This window comes from Labrus mixtus, chromosome 11, assembly GCF_963584025.1.
Source record: "Labrus mixtus chromosome 11, fLabMix1.1, whole genome shotgun sequence".
In the NCBI taxonomy this organism is placed as follows: domain Eukaryota; kingdom Metazoa; phylum Chordata; class Actinopteri; order Labriformes; family Labridae; genus Labrus; species Labrus mixtus.
The window spans coordinates 11751716-11763911 of NC_083622.1; the positions used below are offsets into that span (position 1 = coordinate 11751716).

The following is a 12196-nucleotide window of genomic DNA, read 5'->3' on the forward strand; positions in this document are numbered from 1 at the left end:
CCTCCCCACCTTCACATGACACTGACTGAATGAATGAATAAATAAAGCGCGCAGGCTTCATTTGCTCCCGTATTGGTGTCAGAGTCCTTGTTTACTCCAATCAGGCTGACTGGCAATGCACTAGTGCTAGTCTGAACTCCTCACATACACACTTCTGCCAGAATCTCCTCTCTGTGGTATCAATCAGGGGAGGAAAGAAGGACCCCCAATTTGACTTCTCCCCAGCAGCCTGCATGGTGCTGCAGCATTTCAAACTTCATAGAATCTGTTTTATCGTACAGAGGTACATCAGCGGGATACTGACAGGACAACTAAATTAAAGCGAGGAAGCTGCCAGAGTAAAGCAAATTTCTATCATTTGAGAGTCAAATTTAACTCTAGGGACTCAAGCACTAGAGTGACTTAAGCTCTGGGGGCAACTGGGGTAATATTGTGCAAATACGCACCAGGATATGTACAAGTTCATTTAAGTACTGAATGAGAATATATGTATATTTATATTTCACAGGACACCCACACGCACGCACGCACACACACACACACACGCAATGATACAAACACACACACACACACACACATTAATCTTGGTAATAAAAACAGGGATAGGGGAAAGCCGATGGTGATATTTTGCACCAGATTCATATGAAGGCTGGAGGATTTGAATGAAATAGGGCTTATCTAAAATCCTCAGTATGCACATGCGAGTCCTGTCTGAATACCAACTCTACCAACAGCCATTACCAACAGGGCTTAATATTACCTTTGCTGTACCACAGCAGACAGTGAGTAAAACCAAATTCATTATCTGATAATAAGGGGTTTGCAAAATGTGGTCATTTCATTTACATAATGCACGTTTGTAGTGTATTTGTGGTTTGAAGACATGTTTAAAAATTGTATTCTGCTTCTTATGACTCAATATACAAAAGGCACAAACTATTGGGGGCTTCAGGAAATTCTGTTTTCATTTAATTTCATTATGATCAGTTGACATAATACTTTTGTTTTTAATATTATGATCGACGGTTGAACATTAACTGTGCTCCCTCTTCTTAATCTGTACGATGATTTACTGCACCAAATCATACATTCAAACACATATTTTCATCACATCATGTAACCAATTCATTACATAAAACTCTGTCTTTGAATTCTGTTTGCACTTTACAACCACATCAATAATTCTACCTTGATGTAACTTTTAACAGTTTCGGTTTTCATTGCATTGTGCATGAATCTCTATCTTGCACCACTCAAACATCAAGGTTTTTTTCTTTGTTCTTCTTTGCCTTGGCTTTTTCCAGTCCTCTGAGAGAGACAAGCTCATGCAAACACATAACAATATGCTCTTTGTCGAGATTATGAGAAAAAAAAACGAAAACACAATAACATTTCTGACACAAATCCAGCACTGTGAAAACAGTCACGTCTCCACGAGTCCCAAGTGTGCGCAGTCTTTCCGTCAGGATGCTGCAGAGAGATCCACAGTCCTCAAATATTCTCTTTTCAGATTCTATTTACACAACTCAGTGTGTGGTTTCTCTATACACATCTCCAGCTTGTTTTTGGTTCTTATAGCTGTCTTTTAATTGTCAGCCCCTCTCTCCTTTCTAGTTTTTATTTATTCCCTTCTCTCTGTGTGTCATGTTTCTGTCCTCTTCAGTCTTGCAGGAGTTGCTGCTTTCATTTCTCTTGTCTCAAGTTTTTTTTTTTTGGATGCTTGTACCAATGTCATCCCCAAACTGGCCCCGACTTCTGCATCTCAAACGTCAGGCGGCTTTATTTCTTGACTGATAATGTTCGCCACGTCTCCAGCTCTCAGCAGTGCAGGATCTTGATGAAAGCTTTGCGAAATTCGATGTTAAAAGTGGTGTAGATGACAGGGTTCACAGCGCTGTTGAGGTACCCCAACCAGGTGACAGCGCTGTACAGCGAGGGGGAGATACAGCAGCTCCTGCAGTGAGCCTTCAGCACATGGGTGAGGAAGAAAGGCAGCCAGCAGATGATGAACACACCTTGGAAACAAGGACGAGAAGTGGATGAGTGCAGTGACTGCAAACTAGGGGTACTCGGTTCCTTAGGGTACATTAAAAGTTTGTGGAGTAGCCAAAAAAGAAACTGCTACGCCTCAACACTAGACACACGTATTGCAATAAAATGAGTTTAAAAACTAAAAAACATGCGAGCACTGAAGTTCAAACAGGCTGCTATATGTCAAAGATGAGTTTCTTTAAGGCCAGGTGTCGACTACTGTTTCTGTGGTAAATCCAAATTTGGGTGTTGCATAGGTAGCGTCAGAGCACTGGCTTTCTCTCTCTCTATCTTGCTTTCTCAGTCACTGCGAGCGTGTTGAACCCTCGAAGATGAAGGTGTCCTACACACACTGGAATGGTCCTTGTGCGTACTATGAAATTTAATCCTGGCGCCGCAAATGGTTGGAACATCAACACCATCAATCTCACTTCAGGGAGAAGTGAGATTGCTGTCCAAATCATATTAACTCTTCCATTTAATGAAAAATGATACACTATCCACTTTTTATACATAACTAGACGAATAGATTGAAAAGTGAAAACCAGAGAAGGGGTACATGAATTCACATGGCAGCGCTGTGGGGTACCTCAGGCCAAAAAAAGATTGCATGACACTGGATAATAGGATGAGTTTATGCATGTTTGTGCTGAGATGTTATTTAAAGCCAAAGACTCCATCAATCTCAAGAGCTGTGTCACAGCAGCCATGTCGAATGAATCACAGAAAAGATGAAGTAGGCAAGAAACAAAATACAATCAAACCAACCAAAATACGCCTTGGAAGTCAGTATATAACAATTCCTTTTTGCAGACAGAAATGAACTGTTAGTTTCTCCACGTGTGCATTCAAAACCTTCAGTCTACTGTAGTCTAGATCGTATTTCTCTGTACAAATGAGTAGAGTAAGTCCTGAATAAAAGGGGTCTGTTTTATAAAATCGAATCCAATTTCCAGCTACTTTTTCTCTCCGCATTCAGCTAAAGGTCATTGATGAAAACTGTAGTTAACATTAAACAACTTTTCTTGTTATGAGCTCTTCTTTTTTCGAATTAAGTGTTGAGTTTTTATCCTGTTTGATAGGACACTGCACAGAGTAGAGAAATTGGGGAGAGAGAGTGGTGAAGACATCCAGGAAAGGAGCTACAAGTCAGACTTGAACTGCCCCCTGTTGTGAGCACTCCTCAAATATTTATGCAGACTTGTCCGTTTATATGACATACAAGGTGGCATCTTCGTGATCAAACAAATTGTGACAAAGTGCTAGAGTGTACTTTGTGTGTGTAGGTGAAAAGACTAAACAGCTCATCACTATGTAAGTGTCTTATAGCCACTGCTTACCGAGTACAATTGCTAACATCTGCGTCGCCTTCCTCTCCTTCTGCTGGGACAGCCTCCCTCGCACCCTCTCCTTGGTGATCCCCCACCTTTCTCTGCCTCCACTGCGCTCCCGCCATCCCTCACGGCCCCTCATGCCGTCCTCCAGGGTTGGGGGGCGGGGCATCAGAGCGGATCGTGTCACTGTTGAGGGAAGAACCGGGGCTGGTCCAACAGAGATGGCCAAGGAGATCCTGGCCCGTCCTGCATGGGAGGAAGTCTGGGGAGCAACAGGAGGAGGAGCTAGGCTCTGCTCGGTCTGCGGCAGGAACCGACCCGGCTCCACATCGAGGGGATGGACCACCGCCTCTTTTACCAGGGTCTGACACACACAGAGAGGAAGGCAGGATGATGTAAGGCATGGCAGAAAGAACAAAGGAGTTGATGCTTGATTATAATAATGAACCAAAGAAAAACTCAATTAGACATTAATAGGTGTATTCCACTTTCCATGCCCACCACAGTGGCACAGTGTAAATATTAAGACAAATGTTTTTATCAAAGTGTCTTAAGAAAAAACATTGTTATGATTTGGGGCTATCCAAATGAAAATTGCATTGGAGTAAACAAAGCATAATCGCAGAGCTGGAGGACTGTTATTAGAAAGACAGGAGAGTGACAGTGAATGCAAAGAGTTGTGTTGTTGCATCTTTGCACTGAGTCAAATAATTACCACTTTCTTTCGCTGAGGGCCAGCAGTAGCAGGTCTCAGGATGAGGGTGCACAACTTCACATCCTCTGGTTGTGTACACTTATTCTGAAAGAGAAGGACGTTGCAGGATGATTTGGACAGCTTTTTTCTGCCTTTCAAAATGAAGTTTTTCCTTGCCACTGTAACTTTGCTAAATGTTGCATAGTCTCAGGTCTTTTACCTGCTCTTTTTTTAGTGTCTTGAGCTCAATACAAAAATTATGTATTGGTGCTATACAAATAAAGGTTGATTAATTCATTAAGAACTGAGGGCCTGATTCACAAAAGGATTGCATGGCTTCTGGGCCACTAAATCTGTGCAAATGTGTGGGAAAAGTCACCGTCTGCCCCCACAACCGCCAGTGTTGTTAGCAGGTATCTAACTGAACCATTGCACAGTGCATGTTGGGAGGAATTGGCCCTTGACAATGCAAGTCGTCCTCATTGCAAAAAGCGTCTGTTACTACATCATGTCCAAAGTTAACACTGATCAGGAAAATACCGCTTCTGGATGACTCAAAATAAATGATCTGTAAATAAAGTCTGTAAATATATCTTTGACACACTATTATTAATACAACCAGGGGTTAAATCAGTCCGGGGCCGTCAGCGGTTTCACACTTTATCCACATGCGGAGACGGTCTGGAGCTCTTACACACGTCGAGGATTCAAGTGTTGTTTTTTTTTCAACCGTTTACCCTTGCCTGCTGCATTCAGGGAGAAAGATTAATTGAACTGTGAAAGTTATATTACATTTTTCAAGACTGGTCTCAAAATGAACTTTAAAGGTTTCCTCTGCCCTCTTTGCTCATTGTCTTCATGTGGACAGAATCGTGCTTCATCTGCCTGAGAGCTCAGCCCAATGAAGACTAAAGGTGAAGATAGTTTCTCTCAACATTCAGACACAAACCCAACGAAACTGCACGGAGCAGCACACTTATTTGGCTCCTGGATATCATTCACACGATATGCTTTGTGAATTACACCTTGAGACAGAACAGATAGCAGGAGCAAATGAGGTGTAATGTTTGGAGCAGCCGCAAATCCAATTTTGTGACTCTACCTTCCTGTGTCGATGACCTTCTCCTGCCTCAGGAGCGCTCAGCGTGGGAGGCAGGGCCTGTCTGCGCCGCGGGGCGGTCCGTCTGCCTCGTTTGCGCAGAACCACACAGATCTGCGCGTACACCAGCAAAGTCACGATGAAGGGAACGTAGAAGGAGGCCACGGATGAGTAGACCACGAAGGCTGGATCTGCAAAGCTGCATGTGGTGCCTTCCCTACTTGCTAATACAGAAAAGAAGAGAGAATAATTAAAATCATTTACATTGTACAGGATTTTAGACTATTACAATACATCATTTATCTTTGTTTCAGTTTCGATATTTAATGCTTTTTCTTTTTTTTTTTTTTTATCAAAATGTGTTTGTAAAACTATTTGAGATTTAGGTAAATGTTATTTTCCCCATCTGTTCCAAGGTTGAGGTTGAGTTCAATAGCACACACATTGTTTATTATATTAGAGCAAGAGGAAGGTTTGCTTAGCTTAGCATTAAGGCTAGAAGCAGAGGTTCTGTCCAACGGTAGAAGATATCTGCTTTTTAATACTCCAAGCCAAGAAATTGTTTTGTGCATCATCCCTCTTGAAAAAGTGTTTTATTATCATCATTATTATTATTCAAATTGACAGAGAAACCGCCGCCTGGGAGTGCAGCTTAAGTATGGAGCGCTCCCCCTGCTGACTGGCTGCAGACTGTCCGCCATTTATACAGATGGGTCAAACTATAAAGTCAAAATACACATCAAATACATTCGGTGTCAAACCCGGATTCTGTTGTGATTGTTAGTTATAATCACATTGATTTATGTCCAAGTGTTCATTTTTCTGAGTAGTATAGTTTGTAGGCTATTAGTTATTTGATGCAAAAAGATCATATGTAATATCATGACTTACAGAGCTGTCCATGTTAATATACAGTCAGCGGTTTAAACGTATGAGAGGGAGACCAGCTGTTTCTCCCTGCTTCCAGGTTGTGTGCTAAAAGAATGAGCTAAGCTAACCTTTTCCTGTCTGTAGCCTCTAATACAGAGTGGCATCTAATTAAATTCCTGACTCTAAATACATGTATCGTACTTCCTAAAGTTAAACAAGAAAGATAAATGCTGAGTTCGAAGCTTGATCCAAAGGCAACTGGACTTGAAGACGTCTCACCTCTCCTCTGAAAGGCTTCTTGCGTTCTAAACTTTCTGGTGGACGGAGCCAGAAATGTAAGCCTCTGTGGATCATTAGCATGCTAATGATCTAGGATGACTCACATGAGAGTCATTGACCTAATTTCCCTTTGAGTCGTTAACAACGCTGTCTGTGGGTCATTGGGTGACCCCAATGATGGATCATTAGCATGCTTAACCACACATTTAAGCCACATAGTTCTTACATTTCTGGCTCCATCCAACAGTTAGTTTAGAACTGAAGAGGTCGTTCAGAGGAGAGGTCAAAAGGTCCTCAAGATCTTTCAACCAAGTCCAGTTTAACTTTGAATCAAGCTTTAAATTTACCATGACCTGGAAGTCTGAGAACCTACACAGGCTCAGAGTTCAAGGTTGAACTTGAACACTGCCCACAATCAACTCAGACCATTTAGCAGCATTCACGGTGTTTGAAACTGAAAAAGCTGTTGTCCATCAAATGGTCTTGAAAATGTGGATATTTCTCCAAAATCTCTTTTTTCCTTTTTCTGGAATAATAACAGACCCTGAGTAAAGGCAGTTTTTTCAATCGCTGTTTCAGAAGTTAGGAAATAACTTGAGCTTTTGCACATGCATCAACAAGTCATTGGATCTGGTTGTTTGATAGTTTTCTTAACAGATTAAATGTTTAAAGTGAAAGAACTGCAAGAAATTTGCATGCCCATGTATTTGATCCAGGTAAAAAAACATTATCACACAACCGGAGTGACAATTTATGTGAAAAGTACATTTCCATCAGAATCTCTCTTGGTTTGATCTCTTATCACCAGTATATCAACTGAACTCTCACATTACTTCCCCCCCCCTACTTATTCTGAAGTGGTTTCATTTGACTTCAATATGAGCACATCCAAAGCTTAAGTCCCTCCTCATAGCTTCATTAAGTCAGAGGTTATAGCAGCAGAGCATCTTCACTCCAGCTCCTTTTGTGAGACAACAACCCGAGCGAGGATTATGTGTGCCCACTCGTTTGCAGTGCAGACGTCACCTGTCCTTCTCTCGATGAGAACAACAACATATGGAAATATGATACCCAATGGTCTGTGCTAATGGATATTTAAGTGTAATGTGGTAGGTTTATAAGGTTTGTCGACTGAGCAGATGTACAGAATGTGTTTACTTTCTCATCAAAGATTGAGAATCTAATTTAGGGACAGATGGGAGCGGGAGACTGAAGCTGGTGTGTTTGAATAAACAAGTCTGCTTTTGGCTCCATCAGTTAATTGAGTGTGTCCTTCTTTTAATTACATATCAGAGAGGCTGAGGCTTAAAAACAGTATTGCAAAGAAAAAACAAAAGCAGCTGTGGAGTAAATTTAGCCAATCATCATTTTTCCAAAATAGTATAACTTAAAAGACAAAGCTTTTTGTGCCTTACGACCATATGTGCAAAGGAGACCCTCGACCCCATTTATGACCAAGCAGCCTGTCATTAAATTAAAATACTCTAGCAAAAACAAGTTTTCCCCGCATTTGCATCTACAGCACCATCACCAAAGCTCTTAAAAGGCTGAGTAGCAGCTTTAATCAGTATACATAAATTAAGAATTTAAGGTTTGGACTCTGGATGTAACAGAACCACTGGTATTCTGAAGCAGACTTTTGAAGCCCACTGATGATGGTTTCCATATTGGAAATGTTGTCTCAAACTAACTTTCGATCAACCTAGTAACAGGCAAAGAGGTGGGGTTAAGGCGGGCCCTAAGCCTCCTAGCGAACAGCTACAACCCGCCCACTTGCAGTCATATTAGCCACGCCCCTAATTATGTGTTACTCTTATCCTTCATAAAATCTAAATGGATGAAGCCATTGAATTGGTCTGAGGCACTCAAGAGTGGTATAAATAAAGAGCCTTTAATTCATCAGGGCTACAGATTCATAGCCCTGATGAATTAAAGGCTTTATATTCTTATATATATATTTTTATATAAATAAAGAGCCTTTAATTCATCAGGGCTACAGATTCATAGCGATGTATGAATCTGTAGCCCTGATGAATTACAGGCTTTTTATTTATACCCCTCTGAGTGCTTCAGACCGCATCAATAGCTTCTAAGTTAGATCCCCATACTGAAAAGCACCAGAGGGACACGTTCTTTTCAACAATTTAAAAAAATATTCTTCAACACCCATGCAGCACTGACTGAGTATCAAAGAGGACGAGTAATACAAAAAAAAAATCATCCCCCGTACTTTGGGTACCATTAAACACATGAACTATTTAGAATAAAATCAGTTTTAACCAGGCTGTAAACATGTTTGTTTCTGCTGTCAAAATGGGCTTTTTTTTTAATGGGTTAGCATGTGAATTACGCAGCTTTTGGAGCCAGCCTCTAGTGGACACCCGAGGAACTGCAGTTTGTTTTTCCACTTCTGCACTGGCTTCATTATTTAACACTGGGGGTTGCTTCTTGATCATTACGTTTAAATATTGACATATCACCTAACAATCAATATGTGAACTATTTCTACTGTTGACATGTTTTAGCCATAGACTGTAAATAAATAAATGGACGAAGCCTGAGTGACTTCAGCCATCTGTTACTGCAGGGGGCTTTTGGAGGCTCATTGGAGGCAGAACCCAAGCTGGAAATCCGCCTCAGCCTAATTTGAGTCAATGTAAGAGCTGGAGCTGAGGCGGGTTTCTAGCCTCCTGACAAAACGCTACAGTAAATCCTTTCCCGCCGGTCAATCAGGCCAGCCTCAGGCACCATTATCAGGCCACCCAACTATGCCAATCTCATATTATTAATAAAATCAAAACTGATGTGTTATGAAAAACATCCTTCTGGGGCTCATGGAGGCAGCCTCAAGCAGATGCTCTACAAACTGCAGGATTTTGAACTTCTGCATTGGCATAATTTTTCAACACCAGAGGTTGCAGCTTGGTTTTGACTAAATTTTGACTATAGCTTAGGGCAACAAAATTGCATTTTCTTTTCAATTTTCTTTGTACAAGAAAGGACTGAAAAGATAAAGACAATTTTATTCAAGAGACATGTTTTTTTCCCACTATTTCACCAACATTTTAACACATCCTGTTTAATGAGGACACATTGATACATTTTAAGTGGTACTATTTTATTGAAGGACCAGACACCTCAGCTGCTTTTGTAAATCAGTAACCTTCCCAGGAACAAAGGACTTAAAGAGGTACTTAGAGTTTCCACCGTTGGGACCAGTATTCAATTAACAGGGATTTTTACGTCCCAGAAGATCCCTGCTGTGGGAGAAGTAGTTTTTGAAAGTGCATAGAGTTAAGAGATGGTACTTGTAGTGCTGAATATATATCAGACAGGTAGAGTACTCTGGCAGACATTATCACAGCCTGAAGTCGAAAACTGTAGATGAGGAAAGTTCTTTCCTCAAGCCATCAAATTGTTGGATCAGAACATTCTTCAACTCATTTTCTGAACGCTTTTTTAAATTACTTGCACAGCTGCTGAACTTTGCCATTGCACATCACATGTCACCTCATCTACCTCCGGAATTAAAATGATGTACAATATAAAAATCTTTCCTACTTTATCTTACACTTTAAAGATACAATATGTAGAATTTTACACTCAAATATCTAAATTAATTTAAGATTTACTAAACCTATGGTATATATATTTTGATGAGTACTGACATGACCTCAAATATTTCCTACAGTTATCAAAGACAGAGAAACTTGACTTTTATATTTGTAACTGGAGGTGTCTTGTCATAGCGGCTGCCATGAAAGAATCGCCATAACAGACACAACATGTTTATCGTTGCCATGGAAACACTAGATGTTACGTCAAAGGCCGCTACACATAAGGAAATGGAAACTGCAACTGAAAGCTGACGTGCTGTTGCTGTATGCGCTGCTGTGATTAAAAACGTCATGTAAATTATACTCGGATTGGTAAAAATATTTTCTCTCCAGGGCTTTTTAGCCCCTTCGTCTTTACAGGGTCAACTGGGAGTTTGTTTTCATTGAGGGTAGGGGAGAGTAGCAGAGAGAATCACTCCCATGATTCCCCGCCAGCCTCGACATATTCTGTTATTGTTTTGATTGAGAGCCCCCTGGTGGTGGAATTAACAAACCATTCCTTTAATATACCTTATTTCATTTTTTTTATTGTATCTCATGAGCGTGTCAGCCACAAAGCAGCACCACCCTATACAGACCTCTAGGGAATCATGGACAACAGTAGACAAAAGGACAAACTTTTCAGTATCACTAAAAGTAGCTCCTAGGAGTAAAAGCTCCCCATACTTTGGGTGGATAAGAGGTGTTACAATGTACAGCCTGGTTTAGCAAACAAAACCTAAACAAGCAAGTGGGGAGTAACTTCAGAGATTGATCAGAGTCAGCTGTTACCGGTGTTGTTGAGTCCAAACAGTAAAGGGCAGGAGATGGCAAAAGACAAGAACCACACCACAGCGATCATCACTGCCACCCTCCTCCTGGAGCTGTACCTGGTGTTGTAGAGCATCGGCATGGCCACCGCTGTGTACCTGCAACAGAGAACACGAAGCACACAGAACATACATCAGCATGACTCTCGTACTTCTAGTGCCTGAGTTTGATCCCTGACGTCAACACAGACAACACACATGTTATGCCATGTTTGCACATATTTCAAAGTAAAACACAGGCACTTAATTCAGAGCACAAACTTCCAGTGCCCTCTCAAACAGACGGAAGCTGTCGGATCCAGTTTCACTGCCTTGAGGGGACAAAACACCCGCGGAGCACTGAGTCAAAACCAATCACAGTTCTACATTATGAGCGCAGGTGTGAGTGTGAGCAGTCTTCTTCAGCGTGCTTCTATTATCCAGGCTCACATGCAAATTTACTGATCAGAGATGTAATGATAACCATAAAGCTTAACACCTAAGGTTTAGCTCAATTATCTCACTCTCATCACCTTCATCATGAGCTATTATTATTTTTAAAGTTGATATCATCTCATCAGCACCCAACGTCCCTGACCCCCAGCCACTACCATCGGACTGCGTCATCTCACTTCCACCGCCATCCTTATTCATGCACGGCCTGCTCCGACCTCCACCTCAGCGGCAAGGCAGTGTGGACAACATGAACGAGTGGAATACAAAGAAGAAATCCTTTATGCATATTATCCCTTATGCGCTTTTGTAAAGCATCTCAAGAGTGATATATATAAAAATAATGATTGATTGACTGATTGATCAGTATGAATCTAAACACCTCCGTTTGCCGTGGTAGGAACTAAAGGTCTGAAAAGTGGTGAATAAAGAGGAAGTAGCACTTTTATTTTATTAACTCTGGCGTGGTCAAAGAGGAAATAAAACTTATCTAGACTTTTTAAAAGACCCAGAAAACAGCAAAGCAACGGGACTGGGAATCACTTGGGTCATTGAGTACAGACACTGACAGACATTTCACAGCTCTGTCTGTCTGCCTGGCTGATGATTGGTTGGCTGAACGTGCGAATGGTCTCGTCCCCTCGGTGAGCAAAGTCAATAACGAGAGCCAAAGCCGTGCGAGTTCTTGATAGATGCAAGGTTTTTGTTTTGTTTTTTTAAAGGAAAATGAGTAATTAAAGGGCTCTTAAAAGTTGCCAAATCTAGTTATAAACTAACTCTATTTTGTACAACCCAGCCCTTATCATGGCCTGAAATCACAAGTAATTATACAGCAGACACATTAATGATGATAACTTTATCAGGGATTATGCTAATTTATCAAATTATGTCCTCACATTTAAAATTGGATGATGGTGTTTTAAATGTTTTTGGCGCCTTCACCGTTCTTCTGATCAGGATTAAGTATCCCAAATGAAAGTTGTCAGCACTTTGACCTTGCAGTCACTGTTTTATTTTAAACCCGTTAAAGG

The 12196-nt window shown here is 41.1% G+C and overlaps 1 protein-coding gene across 1 annotated transcript in view; it reads right to left on the reverse strand.

Moving 5' to 3' along the window:
• Nucleotides 1–908: 908 nt before the first annotated feature.
• drd2l (dopamine receptor D2 like) overlaps nt 909–12196 on the reverse strand; it is a 33173-nt gene continuing 21885 nt past the window's right edge. Inside the window, exons 4-8 of the mRNA XM_061050048.1 lie at nt 10696–10832; nt 5162–5382; nt 4081–4164; nt 3372–3729; nt 909–2015 (exon numbers count right to left, since the gene is read on the reverse strand). Of these exons, the coding sequence (XP_060906031.1) occupies nt 1819–2015; nt 3372–3729; nt 4081–4164; nt 5162–5382; nt 10696–10832 (997 nt within the window). The 3' untranslated portion in view covers nt 909–1818. The remainder of the gene's footprint in view (nt 2016–3371; nt 3730–4080; nt 4165–5161; nt 5383–10695; nt 10833–12196) is intronic.